The sequence below is a fragment of the Peromyscus californicus genome, unplaced genomic scaffold, assembly GCF_007827085.1.
Source record: "Peromyscus californicus insignis strain IS unplaced genomic scaffold, ASM782708v3 Scaffold_22__1_contigs__length_63687245, whole genome shotgun sequence".
In the NCBI taxonomy this organism is placed as follows: Eukaryota; Metazoa; Chordata; class Mammalia; order Rodentia; family Cricetidae; genus Peromyscus; species Peromyscus californicus.
This window is the reverse complement of record NW_026294525.1, coordinates 19,950,950-19,970,439: the sequence shown is the minus strand read 5'-3', so window position 1 is coordinate 19,970,439 and position 19,490 is coordinate 19,950,950. Positions and strand designations below refer to the sequence as shown.

Genomic DNA, 19,490 nt, shown 5'->3' with positions numbered 1-19,490 from the left:
CATAAAGGATTATTATGTAGAATATACCAAGTATTCAAGAAACTAAAGACCAAACATTAAAGGAGCAACTCAATTAAAAATTGAGTAGTTCTCATTCTGTAGTCCTACAGATCTAAACAGAAAGTTCTCAAAAGAAGAAATACAAACAGCTAGAAAACTTAAAAAATTTCAACACCCTCAGCTATTAGGGAAACACACATTAAAACCAATTTAAGATTATACCTAACTCCATCCAGAATGGCTATCATCAAGAACATTAATAACAATAAATGTTGGTTGGCATGAGGGGAAAGGGAATCCTCATACATTGTTGGTGAGAATGTAAACCAGTGTAGCCACCTTGGAAATCAGTCTGGAGATTTTTCCAAGTGCTGAAAATAAAGCTACTATATGACCCAAGTGTGCCACTCCTGGGTATTCACTCAGAGGAATTTACTATTACAGGGATTCTTGCACATCTATCCATTGCTACCCTATTCACAATAGTTAGGAAATAGCAACAGCCCAAATGACTAACAACTGAAGAATAGATAAGAATGGATAAGGAAGATGTGATACTGTCATAGTTAGGGTGTTCTATTTCTGTGAAGGTTGAGCACCTTGGATATTCTACTATTGAAAACTGGGACGTATTGCAGGTTTTGAGCCAAATTACTGAAAGGAGAATGATGGTATTTTAAGTAGATCACTGTTTTAGTGATGTGTTGAAAGAACAACCATGTTGTTGATTTCTGCTAAAGTGGGGACATGACACAGTGTTGTTCTCTCAGAGACAACATTTTAATGTATTGTGTAGATGAAGTTGTAAAACAAGACCTTTTCTAATGAAGGTATTTATTGTACCTGAAAATTTAGATACTTTTCTTGCTAATTGTTCAAAAGTTGGCTGTGAGACTGTGCAAGTAGGTTACTGCCTTTATTAGAACTGTTATAAAAGATGGCTATTTTAAGCAAATAGAACATTCACCTGTAATGTTTATGCCCTCAACAGATGAAAGGCCCAAAGGAAAGCAATTTACACTCGTATTCTTTATTACTTAAGCCTCTGATAAGTAGAGAAGATGAGTTCAAAGTTTAAGGAAATATGAAAATAAGTATCACATAGTACAGTTGGTACAAGTGGTTTTTTATTACATAGTTCTTATGAATTTGGATTAAAGGCAGTGTGATGTAGCCCTACCTCTAATTTTCTCTCTGAGCTCAGGTAAGAATGTCTCAGATTCTTGGTGTCCCAATTGTCCTATATCTAAGGCTATTATAACATTTCTATCTTACTCATGTCATAACAATTCTAAGAAGGTTTTCAAATGGCATTTTTGAGTTATGTAACAACATCAGATGAAAGTTATGTGACACTTATTTACTATCTTCTTTTTTCATTTATAAGTTTTAAAATTTTGCTTATTATTGGTTAACTTATGGAGGAGAGTAAATAAAAAGATTTTTGTCAAGTTTGAAAAATATTTCAGTGATTTAAATGTCATAACATCTTCAGTGTAAATACGGTTTTAGAGAGTTTAAATGATAATTGGACTATCTGTTTACACTTGAGATAGGAACAAAAAAATCATTCTCCCTATGTTAAGTGAAGAATAAGAGATCTGCAACTTTTAATGCAACTTAAATCATAGAGAAAAGTCACTAACAGAAAATAATTATTTTCATGTTTAAAAACAATATATCCATTCATTTGTTCAATAAATAAGCATGTAACATTAATCAGACATGGTAATACTATAGGGAATATAACACACAGTAATCACAGTCACTATTATGCTTCTAGAATAATTGTGGTTGCTTTATTCTCCTTAATCATATTTCAGAACTTCAAAAAGTAGTGTTTTGACTGTTGTGGAAGAACAAAATGTGTCCAAACACATGTCTCCTAGTCCATCTGCAAGAGCACACAGTTCCTTGATGTTTTCTAACTGCATATGGTAGCTGATGCTTTCCATCTTATTTCTATGTATTGTTCTTACCTATTTAATCACACTAATAAAACAATAGAATATATAGCATTGCTATTCAACTGCAGTTTATTTTTTTTCAAAATGTGTTTATTTTTATTTTCTGTATGTGAATGTTTGCCTGCATGAATGTCTGTGTATCATGCACGTGTCTGTTGCCTTTAGAGGCCACAGAGGGCAATGGATCTCCCAGAACTGGAGTTACAGATGGTTGTGAGCTGCCATGTGGGTGCTGGGAACTGAACCCAGGTCCTCTGCAGAAACTGAAGGTATTCTTATCCACTGAATCATCTCTCCAGCTCCTCAATCACATTTTATCAAAATGGTTTTATGTTTTGAAGGATAAAGTTTTATCTTATAATTCTTTTTCTGTATGGTTCAGAGCATAAAGCTCAGTCTTGATACAGCAATTTACTCCTCAATTTAACTGGAGTAGATAACCAAATTGAATAAATAAACTGAAAAATTTCACTGGGACCTGAATTATCCTGCTATGCTCATGAATTAAATGTAGGAATGTAAGAAATGTTATATTAAGTCAATTGTCCACAGAGTAAGGCAGTTTATGAAAAAGCATGATATTATGAAAAATATCAGAGTGTGACATTGCTCTACCTTGAACATCCATTATATTCCCTTAGTAATACATTACATATCAATTTTCCACAAATGAATTTTCTACAAAGACCTTCTTTGATCCCATTTCTATTTTCAGTCAGTGCTATCTCTTTAGTAATGAGTTTATTATCTCTTGTGTATACTTCACTTCCATATTCCAATGACTGTGTAAATGTTAATTTTCAAAATGCCCACTAGAGCCCACTATAATTTCCAATACACACTTAACTTGTTCATTGCTTTTCCTCTTTCTTATATTTCTTGTTTGAAGGATTTGAATTTCCAGCAGATTTTATGGGAAACTCTTAACATCCTTTATTTATAATCTAGACTTATTCCTCTATAGTATCTTTCATGGAAGAATTCAATGATAATTATGCATTACTAATAATGAAGCAGGGAGTAATTATGTGGGCAATATTTGCTTTGTTGCCATATATTCACATGATGAATATTATTATGTTGTATTTATTTTTACAGCAGCATATGGATTACTTTTTTTTTTTGAGACAGAGTATGGTGGTTTGAACGACAAATATTCACCATAGGCTCACCCTCTTGAATGCTTGGTCTCCAGTTGGTGGCATTGATTAAGACTGTCTTAGTCAGTGCTCTGTTGCTGTGAAGAGACACCATGACCACAGCAACTCTTAGATGTATATACGGCAGTCATTGAGGGTTTGCTTATGGTTTCAGAGGGTTAGTCTGTTGTCATCAGGACAGGGGGAGCATGGTGGCAAACATGGCATTGGAACGGTAGCTGAGAGCTACATCCTGATCCACAAGCAGAGAAAGAGAGAGGGAGAGAGAGAGAGAGAGAGAGAGAGAGAGAGAGAGAGAGAGAGATGATAGATAGATAGGTAGAGAGAGAGACAGACAGACAGAGAGAGAGATGGAGAGGGGAAGAGAGAGACAGAGAGTCCAACAAGGTCACACCTCCCAATCTTTGCAATCCTCCTCAACAGTGCTACTCCCCGATGACTAAGCATTCAAATATATGAGCTTATTGGGGGGCATTCTTACTCAAACCACCACAAGGAAGTTTAGGGGGCGTGGCCTTGCCAGAGGCCTCCCCTTGTCACTGGGGGAGGGCTTTGAGAGTGTAGTATATAGCCTCTCCCTACTTCCGCTTTGCTCTTTCTGCTTCATGCTTGCTGAAGTATTGAAATGGGAGAAATGTGAACTCTCAGCTTCCTGCCCCTGCTTCAGTGTCTGCTGCCTGCTGCCATGCCTCTCCTTATGATGAGCTCTTATCCTCTGGAAGCACAGGCCCAAATAAACTCTCCCTTCTATAAGTTGCTCTGGCCATGGCATTTTATCACAGCAACAGGAAAGTAACCAACACACAGAGGCACTCTGTATGTATTCCAGGCAGTTCTAGAACTCACTATGCAGCCCAAGCTGACTTCAAACTCATGGCAACTCCTCTTTTAGCCTTCCAGCCCTGAAATTGCAGGCATGTACAACTGTGTGGAGTCCTGAGATCTATCTTAGGCTACTTATCAGATAATCTTTTGTCTGATAACTACTACATCTTAGATTAAGTAGAGCTCTGAAGCAAAACTGGTGGCATTTTGGTACACTACTAACAAATCACATGTTAAGTTCAATATACTACCCTACCAGTACTGAATAAATATTAATACTCTTGGTACTTTTCAATTCATGTATCTTTAGCAAGTGGATAAGGTTGTATATTATATATATATTTGTATATTTTATATATCTATAAAATCTGTGATTTATTAGCAGCATAAAATAATCTTGCTTTTGAAAATCTAGTTAATATAAAATACAATGAAAGGGAATATTTAATTGATACAAGATGCTGCATTTGAAATAAATCTTTAATCCCCACAGTATTATTCCTTCAGTGGTAGACAGTTTTCTAAATGATAGAAATATGATACATCAAAGACTTTGACCTTCAAGGAGTACATACTGAAGATAACTGTGGACTGCAAGGACATTACTTTCTTTTATTTGGTGGGAAATCACAGTATCTTTGTTCCGGTTACTATTCTGTGATGAAACACCATGCCCAAAGCAACTTGGGAGGAAAGGATTTATTCAGCATATGCTTCCACACCACAGTTCACCACCAAAGAGAGCTAAGACAGGAACTCAAGCAGGGCAAGAAGCTGGAGGCAGCAGCTGATACAGAGGCCATGGAGGAATGCTGCTTACTGGCTTGTTCCTCATGGCTTGCTCAGCCTGCTTTCTTATAGAACCCAGGGCCACCAGCCCAAGAGTGGCAGCACCCACAATGGTCTGGGACCTCCCCTATCATTCACTAATTAAGAAAATGCCCCACAGCCATGCCTACAACCCAGTCTTATGAAGGCATTTTCTCAATTGAGTCCCCCTCCTCTCTGATAATTCTAGCTTGTGTCAAGTTGACACAAAATTAGCCAGTACCCATAGTTACTAATTTGTATATGGAATGCTATAACTAAGAAAAAGCTCAGAAAAAAAAATTATGTTTAGAGATTATGAAGCCAGAATGACATGATCTAAAATTTAAGCTCAAATGGCTTTTAGAGGATGTGAGATACTATGAACACTATGAATACCTTTAGCTTGCTCTTCTGAAAATTCAAACAGAATAAGTTTACCCTGTATATGAAGACTGAAACTTATGTGTTCCTCTTTCCCTTGAGTAAATATGTGGTTCCCCCCCAAGAAGTAAGTACTGAGACCTTTTAATCCGTAGAGTACATACTTGCTTCAGTTCATTCTTTGTGGAAAAGGGGGTGGGCAGGGAAATCCTTTTTAGGTTGCCTAAGAAAATAGTTCAGAAATGTCTGACACTTGAGGGAAATAAAAAACAAAAACCAGAACAGGAAGACCTTCTGTTCTTGACTGGAGGCATTTATTTCCCTTCCCAACTTCTGACAGAACACACAGTTGAAGATATACACAGCCCCATATGGCTCATCCCCTTGGTCCTAACAGGACAGCTTTCCTAATACCAAGATGAGGAGAACAAGGCAATGATCAAGGGCCCTGACACAGGTTGGTTTCTGCTCCAAAGAGCTTTAATTAAGTGTAGAAAGGCTCCATGCCATTTGTTTTTACCTCTGAAAAAGCCAGGACTCATTCTGTTCAGCCTCCCTGTCCCCAGAGGAGTGTGATTTAACTTCCAGTTTTCATGCAGTAAGAGGCGACACTGTGAGACCTGTCGGGAAGGTGCTGGCAGTCTGGGAGGAATTGGGATAAGTGTTTTTCACTCCAGTGTCTTCATGTGACCTCTTGTTCTCAATTTAGATACATCTTGACCTGGAAAAGGTGGGTGTGGCTTGCCACTCCACATTTGGTTCATCCTGTTTTAGGATGTGCATGTTCCTCCTTTCCCATGTCCCACCTCCATGGACTCTCTTCCCATCTTCTTTGAGACCTGCCAACAGAACCTTCTCCCTAGATATATACACATACTGCACACATTGCTTTTCTGAGTATGGATCTCATTTCCAGAGAGGAAAAAAAAATGTGAGTCCCTGAGATAAATGCAAAGAAAGATAATCACCCCAAACCAGCCCATTGAGCCCCTCATTCCTCTGGCCAGATATTACTGAATATCCATGTGTCTGATGGCCTCTTTAAAGCCTCTCAGACAGTTCAGCCATGGGGAAAATAATAGCTTCTGCATTTCTTTAGCTTCTCCTCCCTTATCAAATGACTGGTTTTTATATATTAGATATCAGACAAACCTTGGGTGACCTGCTTTTTTTTTTTTTTTTTTTTTGAGTTTGCTTCCCTCCCCCGGTTTCTTTTTTCTTTTTTTTTTCTCCCTTGCGGTAAAATAGTGCTGAAGAAAGAGGGCACTAGTGTACAGCCCAGATCGCATCCTTGCACCGTCTGGATTGGAGCTGAGGTGTCTGCGAACCACCGAGGGTGGCTGCAGTCCTCTGACCTGGGGACCAATAGCTCTGTCTACCCGGACTCAGGTAGGTCTTGAGTACATACCCCAAACTGGCTCAGGTGAGTAGATATCTTCCCGCGGTGAAGCCCACCCCCAAAGGAAGGTAGTGTTCTGATCTATCGGATTTTCTCTTGGATCCAGGAGGATCTTCGTTTATTTATCTCTTTTAGTCCTGCATGTCTGAGAAGCCATGGGGATCGGTGGGTGGGCGTCTGGCTGGATTCCTCTCTCTTTTGTGCCCTGCCTCCTGTGCTTTCACTCCCAGCCTGCTCCCGCAGCCCCCTTTTCATCTTGAATCTCACCTTGAGAAAGGGGAGGGACGGGAGAGGGAGCCAACTTCAGCCCCGCAGGTGCCTCTACCCCCAAAGCAGTTGGATTGAAGTGTAAACCTGCAGAACAGCCCGGTGTAGAGAATGAGGGTGGAGAGAAACGTGCGTGCGTGTGTGTGTGTGTGTGTGTGTGTGTGTGTGTGTGTGTGTGTGTGTGTGTGTGTGTGTGTGTGTGTGTGTGTGTGTGTGTGTGTGAAGAAGGCGAAGGAAAGAGGCAGAAAGAGCGAAGGGAGGTCAAGGATTTCCAGCATCTTTGAAGGCGCTGCAAGGAAAGGTGTCTCCACGAGCATGGAGCGCTGTCCAGGGTTCTGACCGCGTAGTGGCTCAGGCTGCTGTGCCAAAGGCGACCCCCTCATGCCCAGCTACCTTTCTTCCATTTCTTACAGCGATGCAAAGCCACAAAGGTTCCGGTACATAGGCGGACGCAGGATACCCCCCTCCTCTCCAACCCCATCTCGAAAAACAAGTTATCTATTTTACTTATACTGGAAGCCTCATTTCTTAGGGGGTGCAACATACCAAACCCCAAGACAGGGAGACTACCAGGCGTTGCCTTAGTAACTAATATGGCTTTTTCACAAGCTGTCGCATTTACATTTACTACTAAAATTGTGTGTCAGGGTCTCTTCAACCCTTAAGTGTTAAAGTAAAAGGTGCTTCCATTGTTTGCGTTGCTTTTAAAAGAGCGCTTCTACCTTGCAAAGAGTTCCCAAATTTTCTTCTGGGAAAAAGTTGGTCTTTTCAAATCCGGTAAAGTTCTCTTAGGTTGAAGGATTTAGCTCCTCCCCTCTTCCCCTCTCCCTCCTCTTGCTGCCCCCATCACCTGAGAAAGCTTGGTAGGTTTGGAGGAAGAGAGAAGGGACCTGAGGCTGGAGGGGGGCGGGTCAGCAGGGCTCTGCACCTCTCAGGACCCCAGTAGCTAGCGAGCAGGGCACAACAGTTCCCGTCCCTGATCAGAGCTGCCTCTCTAGCTGTTTCTGAAGAATGTGTTGAGGTCAATTGGACGGGGGACAATAGTTAACATCACAGATCCCAGAGTTTAAACACAATTCCTCCGATGACCTGGCATTGACTTCCCTCTTTCATCATCAGCGTCCAGCTCACGGCCACTAACTCGCCGCGCGCATTGCACACCTGATCTACACACCTTCGGGCACCAGTGAAAAACCGGGACTTGATTTCCTCTAAGAACGCCCCCAGGGTGTGGGAGCGGTCGCGGAGGACCAGCCAGAGGAAGCGGAGAGGAGAGAGGAGGTGGTGGAGGCAGAGAAAGCGTTGAACCAGCTGTGTTGGTCAAAGGCACGAAGCGTAGAAAGGCAGCGGCAGACGTCTGGGTGGTTCACGCTGGGAACCTGCAGGCAGGGACGGCGTGGGAACTCGGCTGGCCCGCGGTGTACCGCGTCTCCGCCACAATGATCCGGCTCCTCTTGATTTTCTTCCCACTGATCTTTTGGGAGATGAGCATTTTGCCCAGAATTCCTGACAGGAAAGTATTGCTGGCGGGTGCCTCGTCTCAGCGCTCCGTGGCCAGAATGGACGGAGATGTCATCATTGGAGCCCTCTTCTCAGTCCATCACCAACCTCCAGCAGAGAAGGTACCTGAGAGGAAGTGTGGGGAGATCAGAGAACAGTATGGTATCCAGAGGGTGGAGGCCATGTTCCACACGTTGGATAAGATCAATGCAGACCCGGTACTCCTGCCCAACATCACCCTGGGCAGTGAGATCCGGGACTCCTGCTGGCATTCTTCTGTGGCTCTGGAACAGAGCATCGAGTTCATCAGGGACTCTCTGATTTCCATCCGAGATGAGAAGGATGGGCTGAATCGCTGCCTGCCTGATGGTCAGACCCTCCCCCCAGGCAGGACTAAGAAGCCTATTGCTGGAGTGATCGGCCCTGGCTCCAGCTCTGTGGCCATTCAAGTTCAGAATCTTCTCCAGCTGTTTGACATCCCACAGATCGCCTATTCTGCCACAAGTATAGACCTGAGCGACAAAACTTTGTACAAATACTTCCTGAGGGTGGTCCCTTCTGACACTTTGCAGGCAAGGGCGATGCTTGACATAGTCAAACGTTACAATTGGACCTATGTCTCCGCGGTCCACACGGAAGGTAGGCACTATATCTGGGAAAGAAAACCACCAAAAGAGTCAAAGAATTGTATGGTTTGTGCCCAGGAACGTAGTGTATGTAGTCTGTTTATTTCTAGCACAGTGGGAAGCTGACTTTATCCTTCTCAGTGCACGCCCACCTAGGCATTGCTTTTTTATCTTCCTTTCTTGGTAATTACAGTGCAGAAAATGGTATTCCAGGGTGTTTTGGGGGGTGGGTATAAAAGATATGAAAACTGCATGCAAAGGTGTCCAACTGTAGATTTGACTTACAGATCTTAAGGTGGTTTACCCTCATAGTCTGTGTTTGTATTTGGTAGGCTTATTGATCTAAGGTATAGGTACTGGATTTCCCTTCAATGAGTGGCCAATGCTTTCCCAAGCTTAGTGGGCTATCAAAGTGAGTATTTCACGCACGAACGCACACCCTACTCCCTGTCTTCTACTGTGGATTTGAAATGTGAGCTTGTGAGCTTTATCTTAAATGTCTGAAAGTAGGCTCCATTGTCCTCTGGTGCTCCTACACACACACACACACACACACACACACACACACACACACACACACACACACCTTCCCTGGGAATGGGGTATTCATTCATCTTCCTTAGGATATCAGAAAGGAAAATTTAAAATTCTGGAATACCTTACATACAAAAGTAAATATTTTAAACATTTGTTTATTTTCCCTTACTTCATGTGCCAAAATCATAACCCCCTTCCCCCCCCCCAAATTACCTTGTTTTTATGAGAAATGGTGCTGAGAATGTCTTGGAGTTGAGTTTGGGCTTAGAGATTTTAGCATCATGACCTTGCTTTTCAGAATTTACCGTTGATAAAATGCCAACAAAAGGACTGCAGAGATCAAATTTAAAATGGTTTTTGAAAAATGAAGTAGTCTGACCTCAGGTTAAAGCTTTGGTTTTTTTCAGAACACTATAGATGTGAATTCTTGGAGACTTCTCACATAAAAGATTTTGTTTACTCTATTCGCTGAAGCTTATATGAAGTTTTGGCTAAAATGAGATTTTTGAGCTCATCGATTCTAACTTCCCCTAGAGGGTTTATAAGGAAACAGAGCACCTGGCTGAAATTAACTTCTAAGACAACAATTCACAAGTATTTATCTGACATGTACAAGAGATTAAAAAGTATTGCAGTCATATTTCTTAAAATCAAAATAGCGAAAGAAAGTACATAGACATAGTTTCACTGAAAACTGCTCAATGTTCAGTCACCAAGTGTGTGCTGTCTTTAGTTGATGTCAATAGATCTGTCAATCAAGGGAACAGAGTTTTCCAAACTAATGTAGATTTACCCAGAATTCCAGACTTGGCTGATGGAAAAACTAAACAAAAAACTTCCTGTTTCCTGACCCGTCTCCTGAATCTTGGCTTTTAGTGATGCCTTTTCATATCTCTTTTGAGCACAAACTAATCCCTCTTTGAACTGCAACTTTGAATTCGGCAGTTAATTATTTACATTTTAAGGTTTAAATGCCAATTTATTACATTTGAGCATTACAGCTTCTTCTAGTGCCTAGGTAGACCCTTCTGAAAGCACAAGTTAAAATGTGTGAAATATCAGCACTGGAGAGATCAATCGACAAGGAATAGCAAAACCCAGGTTGAATGTGATTCATTTGAGCATTTAATATTTCTTCCTCTATTGACCTTAATAATTGGTTACCATTATCAGAAGTATGAGTTCTTTCTGCAGGAGGGAGTGATAATTCATCATTTTTATAGTAGCTTTATTTCCCATATTACGTTTTATTTGGGGGAGGAAGACAATAGGAGACCTTCGCCTCTTAAGTCTGGTTTTCAAAAGAATTATGTTACTAAAATAACTGCTAATCATGATTTTTTTTTTCTGACAAGAGAATCATGTTTTGGAAATGTATTTGACTTGGGTTTGCTAGTTTTGTTGAAGAAATACCTACCTGGATTAGCTTGGGTTGCTTTGTCCCTTTCTGTCTTCTGATTACTGTTGTATGGCAAGGAAGGTGTCTCCACATTATAATTAATTCTAAGCTACATCTTGCTCACAGAGCGTCATCACTTAGATACACATCTTTCTTCCTTTTAATGGGAATTGTTTTCTCCTTTTATAACACGTTTTACCTGTGAAAACCAAATTGCTTTTACATTCTTCAAACTCCAAAGAAATTTTGTATGAGCTCTTTTGAGTAAGCACCAACTGTAAATTTATTTTTTCTGAGGCTCTGCCCTCTGCTTCTCAGGGACTGTGGTGTACTTCCTTGGTTCACATAGTAATTTTCCTGCCTTCAGACTGATGGGGTCACCTCCTGGTGGCAGTTTCCTCTCAAGAAGCTGTGAAGACCACATACCAGGGATGTCTCTGCCATCTGGGCACTCTTCAGCAAGGGAGATTACTAGTCTCAATATATGAGTTTGGAGCTTAGAAATCCTGGGGCCTCTAGTGACCATTATTTTACCTCTCCTTTCCAAATCATCCACTCACTGGTCAGTTTACCACAGTTTGTTTTATCAGGAACAAACCTAGTACAGTTCACATTGGAAGTGGCTGCACTGGTGTACCTTAACTTCTATAATTAATTTTGATGACTTTTAAAAAAGGTCATAGGATGGGGTATATGTTCATTGTCTTGATTGTTTTATATTAAATTATTACTTTATTCTACAATGAAATAAACCCTGAGGTGTTTTCCGTTTTGTTTTTCACCACTGGAATTTAGTAGTTACATTCTTTTACATGGTTTTCAAGCTTCCATTACTTGTACTGAACTCTCCACGATAACTGTCAGTTTAACTGACAGGAGAGAGAAACGGTGCACATAAAGTTCTTTCACCTGCGGCGCCAGAAGCCATTCTTGATTGCTTCCTGAACACTGTGAGATTGAAGAGGAAGAGGGATACTGAAGCAGTAGACCCCCGTTTATGTACCAACAAAATTCAAATCCACTCTGGATGCTCACTTGAGATGTGTGTCTTTAAATATGCTATGCACGGAGTACTAAAAGGACATTTTATTCCATTCTTCTGATGAAACAAAGATTGCTGGGCAAAAGTCAAATCAATCATTCCAAAAGGCTGGATAAACCAACTTTTAAAAGTAACAGTTTCAGGTGATTAAGTCCAAAGCTTTGAGAAAGTTCATTAACGTGTTCTTTGGTTTATAGCTTTAACAAGTTTTCTTTAGGGTTGGATTTATTTCCGTCTGCTTTAAGACTTTTATTCTTAGGGTTTTGTCTCAGGGAGGTAGATAAGCAGTGATTTTAATGATGATGTTTCCATTCTGCAAATATCCACCTTTAGATTACTTCTTGAGTAGTTTGGTTTCATTTTGGTGCCACATTTCTCTTGATATGTATTTATATTTTATATGCAATTGGCCTTTTTTTCGCTTCTTTTCAATATTTGAGTTTTTTCTTTTTTTAGAAACATTTTTCCACTTGAAGTGAAACAATTTAAAAATATGATGGTATTAGAGGAAAATTCTTCTAAGTCATAGATACATAAATTAAGCATGATTTGTCTCACAAAATTACAGATACTAACTTCTGCTTGAGGGTGTCTATTGTCATGGTTCCTGTTTATTTTCCAGGATTTTTCTTTTATTGTCTTGACTGCAATCTATTCCACAGGAAGTTCTACCATGAATTGTTCTATTTTTTCATGTAGCCAGGAATAGTAGTGTCTTGAAAGATTATTTAGACCAAGATGTGAAAGATGCTAAAGCTAACACCACTCTTCCCCCATTCAATCTCTAGACCGTCTAATTGTAGAAGGATTCTAATGAGATGATTTAGGAGTTAATTTCAAAAGCACACAACTCAGTCATTTTCAAAACCCCTGAAGCTGGTGCCCTGAAGTTTCTAGCATTTCCCCTCTGCTGACTAAGAGTCATTTGAGACAAACCAGGCTCCTCTTCTAGCTGACATTTATCATCACTGAATTCTCTCTTCACAAGTTTATTTATTCATCTTTTGTTTTCCTCATGCCTTTTGCTGATTTCAAGCAGATCTTACACAAACTAATATCTCAAAAATCTCCTAAAATTCTGCATTACTACCAATAGTCATATCTTGCTTCCTTCTATCTTTGAGCATCTGTTAATTTTTGTTACTATTACTGCAATTATATACAAGAATAGAATTGTGATGTTTCTTTTTAAGTATAAATTTATTTTTCTTAAATCAGCTTTTGTAACCTTGCTGAATTTTGTAATTCACTCAAGCATCCCAGCTCTATGCCATAATATACAGTAAAACCTTAATAAAATATCAGGTGTGAAGTCTTATACTATATACAGTGAACTGCTTTCTAGATACTGTTGACATTCACTTAGGCTAGTGTGAATTGCCCTTGGAGAATGTTCTTCCACTCCAAACCATACCACCTGGTGGTATCTATACTAGTAATCTATATTACAATGTATAGTTTACATGAAGAGTTATTGCAACAGATATTCAACAGATGTGAACATTAGCTGCATAAAAACTGTAAGATTTTTTGAAGGAGGTTTCAGTTACCAGCTAGTTTATGGTCTAAGAGGGTGGAGTTGACCACATGTGAAATAATCAACAGGCATTCAACTAATCAACTAATCATTGCAGCTTTGACACTTGGAAACACAGTTCATCCATGTTTAGGAAACACTGAAAGAAAATATTTTTTAGCATAATTATTAGCTGGAGACAAGAGAATTTTCATTCAGCTTTAATTCTGGAATATAACATTTCTAAAAGGTAGCTGCAGCATTGAAAGTCTATGGCAGAGAAAATAAACAGGTGTAATTACTTAAAGTTGTGAGTGTGGGCCAGGAAACTAAGGACATATGTGGATTCTTCTTAAATTCCTTGAGTATTTATGTACATGAAGAACAAGTAATGGAGGGTCTTGCCATGTGTCAGTTTGGGTTTCAAGAAAAGCACATCCAAGTCAAATTAAACCTGATTCAAAGACAACTGACTTGAATCTGTCATTAGCAAGATAAAGGGTGGGAAAGAAAGTCAGGGATGGGCGTAATTTGTGACTTACTAGGAGTATTTGCATCCAGGTAGACCCTTGTTTTCATCTAATTTATTCACCCATATATTTCATGCTTGTGCATTAGTTTCTTCCAACCCCAACCTTCTGTGTTTAATGTTTTAGAGGGTGATTTTTGAAAACTATACTACATAATTTCCTAGTTTATATTAGAGAAAGCAAACTAGACATTTTCTTTGAAGACACAAATAATCATAAATATCAGGTGTTACTTTGTGCCTAGATATAGTTTATAAACACATTTATTTTTAACACAAGCCATCCTGTGTTTATACCTTTGAATGTGTGTCTTCATTTTCCCTTATATTGGCTATATTTATCAAACCCATTCTCTAAGTGCTAGCTTTCATGGTCAACTTGACGCAGCCTAGAGTTCTCTGAGAGGAGAGCCTCCATTGAAGACTCACCTAGGTTAGAGTGATGTTTGTGCATGCCTGTGGGGAACTGTTTTGAGTATTAATTGATGTGGGAGAGGCCAGCACACAAAGTAATTTGGTGAGTACCTACAACCAAAGGGTGGGTGTTGCTTTGTAGTTCAAACTATTCTGATTTTTACATTGGAAGCAACATCTCATCAAGGTTGTCAATTTTCATTGAAACTGTAATTGAAAAACCAGATTGAAGGCAGAATATAAAGCCTTGTCAAAATGATCTCTGTTTCATCCATCTGAGAGTTATCACCAGACTTTGCATTTATGTAGAAATATTTGCTTCTTTTATATATTCAACATTTTTTATAAGTATCTACACTTGGAATTTTAACTTACATAATTTTTTTTCATTTTTACAGAAATATTTACCTTCTTAACTTGCTGGTACTGTTATACCAAATACAATAGTAGTATTTTGTGAAAAGTGTTTATTGATTCAAGAAGTAACTTGATGCTAAGACGTGCTCATGTATTGATTTTAGGATTTTCTCTTTTGCTAACTTCATAGTCAATAAGTTACTGATTTGGGGGAACAAGGATATTTCGATACTAATTCCTTAAACAATTCAAATAAAATCCTTAACCAGTGAGTGAAACAAAATAATTTGAGGAGCATAAGTTCTTTGGTTACTAAATAACCATTCTTTTTCTTTTAATGTCAGAGTCCCGTAGTGTTCAGAATTCAGTGTAGCCTGACTGACTCAAATTCAAAACAATTCCCTTACTTCATCCTTCTAAGTGGTAGGAGAATGGGCACTACATCTGGCTTATTTCCTTTCTAATGAAATTCAGTAATGAATACATGAATCAAATATAAAATCACATACTTTTGTGGGTTTTAGGATCATAACTTGGAATAACAATAAAAATAACAACTGTTATCATTACTACTACTATTATTGTCATCAAGAGCCTCAAAATACTAGAACTAGAAACAAATAAGTAGTTATAGGCCCTTGCATTTCTTTTTTTAAATCATATTTGATCAATTTCTGAAATAGATTCCCAAAGGATTATGGAAAATACTATGTGCACCCCAGTTTTATTTGTAAACTAAGAATGATGCTTAGTGTGACATTACTGACTTTATAGCAGTTTTTTGTAAAACAAAGAGCTGGCATACGTATCTACCATTCAGTTACCTTTGATAAACTTCGAGAGACATGTAATCTTCTTAACTCACGGGTATTGAGCAAGTAAAAGAAACCAGTTAATAGTATCTGCCTGCTTGACTCCAAACCTAGAAACTGAAGGTGAAATGAACTTCATGGTTAAAAGTACAGAATTTGGCATAGATTTCAAAAAACTTTTTCATGTTTCAAATAAGTAAACTACGGCCTCACAGTGGTATAAATGACACACCCAAGACCATGACATTCATTGGTAGCAAAGCCAGTAGTCATTTAGATTTGTGTTAGACATTTTCTCAAACCCATGGTTATTTGAAGCTCACATCACCCATCCTTGTAGACTGTCTGCCTATAATGCCCTTGTCATTTGCTCCAGCTTCATTGTACCCAGCTATCCTGTTGCTATTCAGAAGCTCCTGGGAGGTACCTCTCTACTCTGCAAACTCATTCTCACAGCTGAGTGTCATCCTGTCGACATCAACTCTTGCTTTAGTTGTGGATGACTGTAGCATTCATTGATACAATCCTTGTCTTTGCTGTTAGTTGATATCAACTCCATGTCCTTTGCACTCACTCCAGGAACCCTCTTGCCCTGACCACATTCTGGCATGTTGATATTATAAAACACGCTCTACTCTTGAACTTGAACTTGCAAATAGCAGAAAGTCTTTGAACAACACAGTGTCCTTTCCAACTTCTTTTGTTCCCAAGTTTCTTGCTTTAACCTTCCACATATCCACAGAAGGTCTGAATCACATCTTTTTTTTTTTTTTAAACTTGATCTGGCTATGATTTTACATCTGAGCAGCTCTACCTTGGCATATGCGCTTGTTAACCATCTTGTAGATGGGCCATCTTCTGTCATTGTCTCAGAGAAAGGAAATTTTCAATTTTGAGTAGTTATTCCATATAAATCTACATTTCGAGGAAATTAGAAATCAGTCACTAAGTTTCCATCCACCAGGAGTAAAAGCTACAAAAGAAAATCCCATAAGTTTGTTGTGCTGATGAAAGACAGTAGTGCTAATAAAATGTTACATGTCATTATTGTTGTCAGATTTCCTAGTAATTCAAATTAAGAGTGTCTTAGCATAGCTGGATCTTCTTGAAAGAATTGTGGGCTATTTTGAGGGCAGGTGTGTGTGAAAATAAAGGGGAGTGAAGTATATCTTGATGATTTGTTAACATTGATTAGCACACCCCTGTAGCAGGAATCTTAAAAGTCTTATTAATAAAATCAAACCTGAGCCAGGTATTGAGGTGAACTGGAAGATCACAGAGACAGAACAAGCCACAGCTAACCTCACCTGGCCAACTTCTCAGCTGATCTTGTTTCCTCAGACTGGAAGCCTCTGTGTCCTCATATCTGAATGGCTCTCAGCTGTACTGTGCTGCTCAAGACCTAAAAGCTTAACCAGTCAAATGCTTAACCAGCCAAATGCTTCTAGTTTCTGGTTCTCACGCCTTATATACCTTTCTGCTTTCTACCATCACTCCCTGGGATTAAAGGCTTGCTTTCTGGGATTAAGGGCGTGAGTCACCATGCTTGGTTGTATCCTTGAACAGATGGATTTCTGCCTCTGGAATGCTAGGATTAAAGGCGTGAGCTACCACTGCCTAACCTTTATGTTTAATATTGTGGCTGTCCTGTTCTCTGATCCCAGATAAGTTTATTAGGGTGCACAATATTTTGGGGAACACAATACCACCACACACCCCACTCTATCTTTTCATAATAATCATATCACTGATGGTGTTCTTAAGTCTAAGCCCTTTGTTTAGTCAGTGTCTTTCATAGCTCTTACCAAACCCAAGTCAGTATCTCTGTTGTCTGACTATAGTATTTTTTGAGAAGTGTGGTCAGGCCGGCCAGGAATTCTTGAACTCAAGTAATCTCCTGATTACTGTCTCCTGAGTAGCTGAGTGCCTGCCATATTTCATACTTTTTGTGGTTAAATGGAAGGGGAAAAAGCAATAAGCAAATTGTCAATAGTATGTTCAATACTGAGTCCATTTATAGTAAGGTTCCTAAGGTGATGTTAGGTATTGAAATAGTGGAGACAATTTATGATAGACAAAAAATGAGTCCTCTGTTCCTGAACAAATATGCAGACCACTTGTTATTTTTACTTTTTGTGTCAACAAATATTGGTTTGTTGGTAAAGAAGAGTCATGGCCAAATTTCTAAGAAAAATAAATGCTTAATAGGCACTTTCTCTGTGCCTGAAGTCTGCTATAGCGATTGAAACATAGGGACTTAAGAAAAATAGTCCTTCTATTTCATTCACCATGTAGTAAGTAGCATTTTGCTTATATAATATGGCCATAGAAACAGGTAGTAGTTAGGGAGGTCACAGAGAGAAGAGTGACTTGGGAAAGAATGGAAAGAAGCAGTCACAGGGGCCTTGCAGTGATATCTTTGCTTGACTCCATCAGGAAAAGATGAGGAGTGATATGAGTATAAACACTGATATAGAATACAGTGAGTACCCATGGAACTCAAAAAGTTGCTAATTATGGAGAATATGGAGTTGAGAAGGGAAGAAAGGCCTAGATCATGATGAAATACACTCACTAAGCCAAGGAATTCAGATTCAGACTGTATTTTGTACAAATGTTGAACCTATGAAAAGTTCCAGGCACAGAGAAACTATGAAGATATTTTTGATTTGGAAAATGATGCTTTGAAGCTTTAGTGAGTACAGAGTATGAAAAGGACTCAAGGAAGCTATGAAACATGATAAGAATATATGTTTTATTGGAGCATGTGGTGTAGAAAAACTAACTTAGTTAATATATCAATTTAGTCTAGAGATATTGAGAGTTTCACAAAAGGAAGTGAATGGATTTGACAGACATACATTAGGTAAATTAGAATTTAGAGCCTGAGAAGTTCTCAAGGTCAAAGAGAAAGAAGTCTGGAATGCCTCCAAGCATGGCATTTTGTAGAACTAAGTATGAAATAAATGAGGAAGCACAGTTTTAGACTGGTTGAGTCTTATGTATTTATGGGAAAATGAAGTAAAGAGATTCTATAGTCCCAATTTCTGGAAAAGGAGGTAGATTGGAGATTTGTCAGCAGACACTGAGGGCAAACCTAGAACATATGATTAGACTGCCAAGAGACAAGAAGTAAAGATGGAAGACAGTCAAGGGAAGTACTTTGGGGAAAGTAAGAATGAATAAGAGAGTCAAGAAACGTTGAAGGAGAAAGATGAAGAACCAGAAAAACTAGACATTGTGGAAGCCAAAGGAAAAGAGAGTTGGATGTAAATAGAGCTGACAAGAAAGGGGCTATGAAAATGGTATCCTGTACTAGTATTATCTTAACTCTTGGATACTACTATAACAACATACCTGAAATTGGATAATTTATGAACAACATTAAGTAACTACCTAATTCATTTATTTATTTATTTAGAGATAAGGACTCAGTACATAGCCCTTGATGGCCTAGAGCTTACTATGTAGACTAGGCTGGCCTTGAACTCATAGAGATCCACTTGCCTCTGCCTCCCAAGTGCTGGGATTAAATGAATGAACCACAATACCTGATGTTAAACAACATAAATTAATTCTCACAATCTGGTGAGGAAGATAGAACCCTCATAACTTTTACACTTTCCTAAAGGCCCTACTTGAATGCCATCACAATGCCATTAAGCTTTATTCCACATAAATAGTAAGGGAAGTCCAGACCACAGCAAGTAGCTCTCACTTTTGTCTAGCCTCAACCCTTCCAGTAATCTGTGGTCTACTAAGCTCGGTGGCAGGGCTGAGGATAGGAGGAAGTGGAGGCTGACAAAATGCCATCTGGTTCCTAGAAAGCCTGAGAAGGGAAGGTATAGGGCACAATGGCAGGTAGAGAGAAGCAAATACCCTACAGGACTGAAAAGGCTTGGCAGTTTTAAAGACTTCTGGAAAAGAATGACTGGGAAGGAAAGATTGG

General features: G+C 39.1%; 1 protein-coding gene across 3 annotated transcripts in view; it reads left to right on the top strand.

The window, feature by feature from the left end:
• The first annotated feature begins 6,372 nt into the window (after positions 1-6,372).
• The window catches only part of Grm1 (glutamate metabotropic receptor 1), a 370,085-nt gene continuing 356,967 nt past the window's right edge, over positions 6,373-19,490 (top strand). Inside the window, exons 1-2 of one of the 3 annotated variants that reach the window (XM_052751018.1) lie at positions 6,373-6,532; positions 7,929-8,948. In XM_052751018.1, the coding sequence (XP_052606978.1) occupies positions 8,249-8,948 (700 nt within the window). In that variant the 5' untranslated portion in view covers positions 6,373-6,532; positions 7,929-8,248. Of the gene's footprint in view, positions 6,533-7,013; positions 8,949-19,490 lie in introns of those variants that run through there. The other 2 variants (XM_052751016.1, XM_052751017.1) reach the window with 2 other exon arrangements.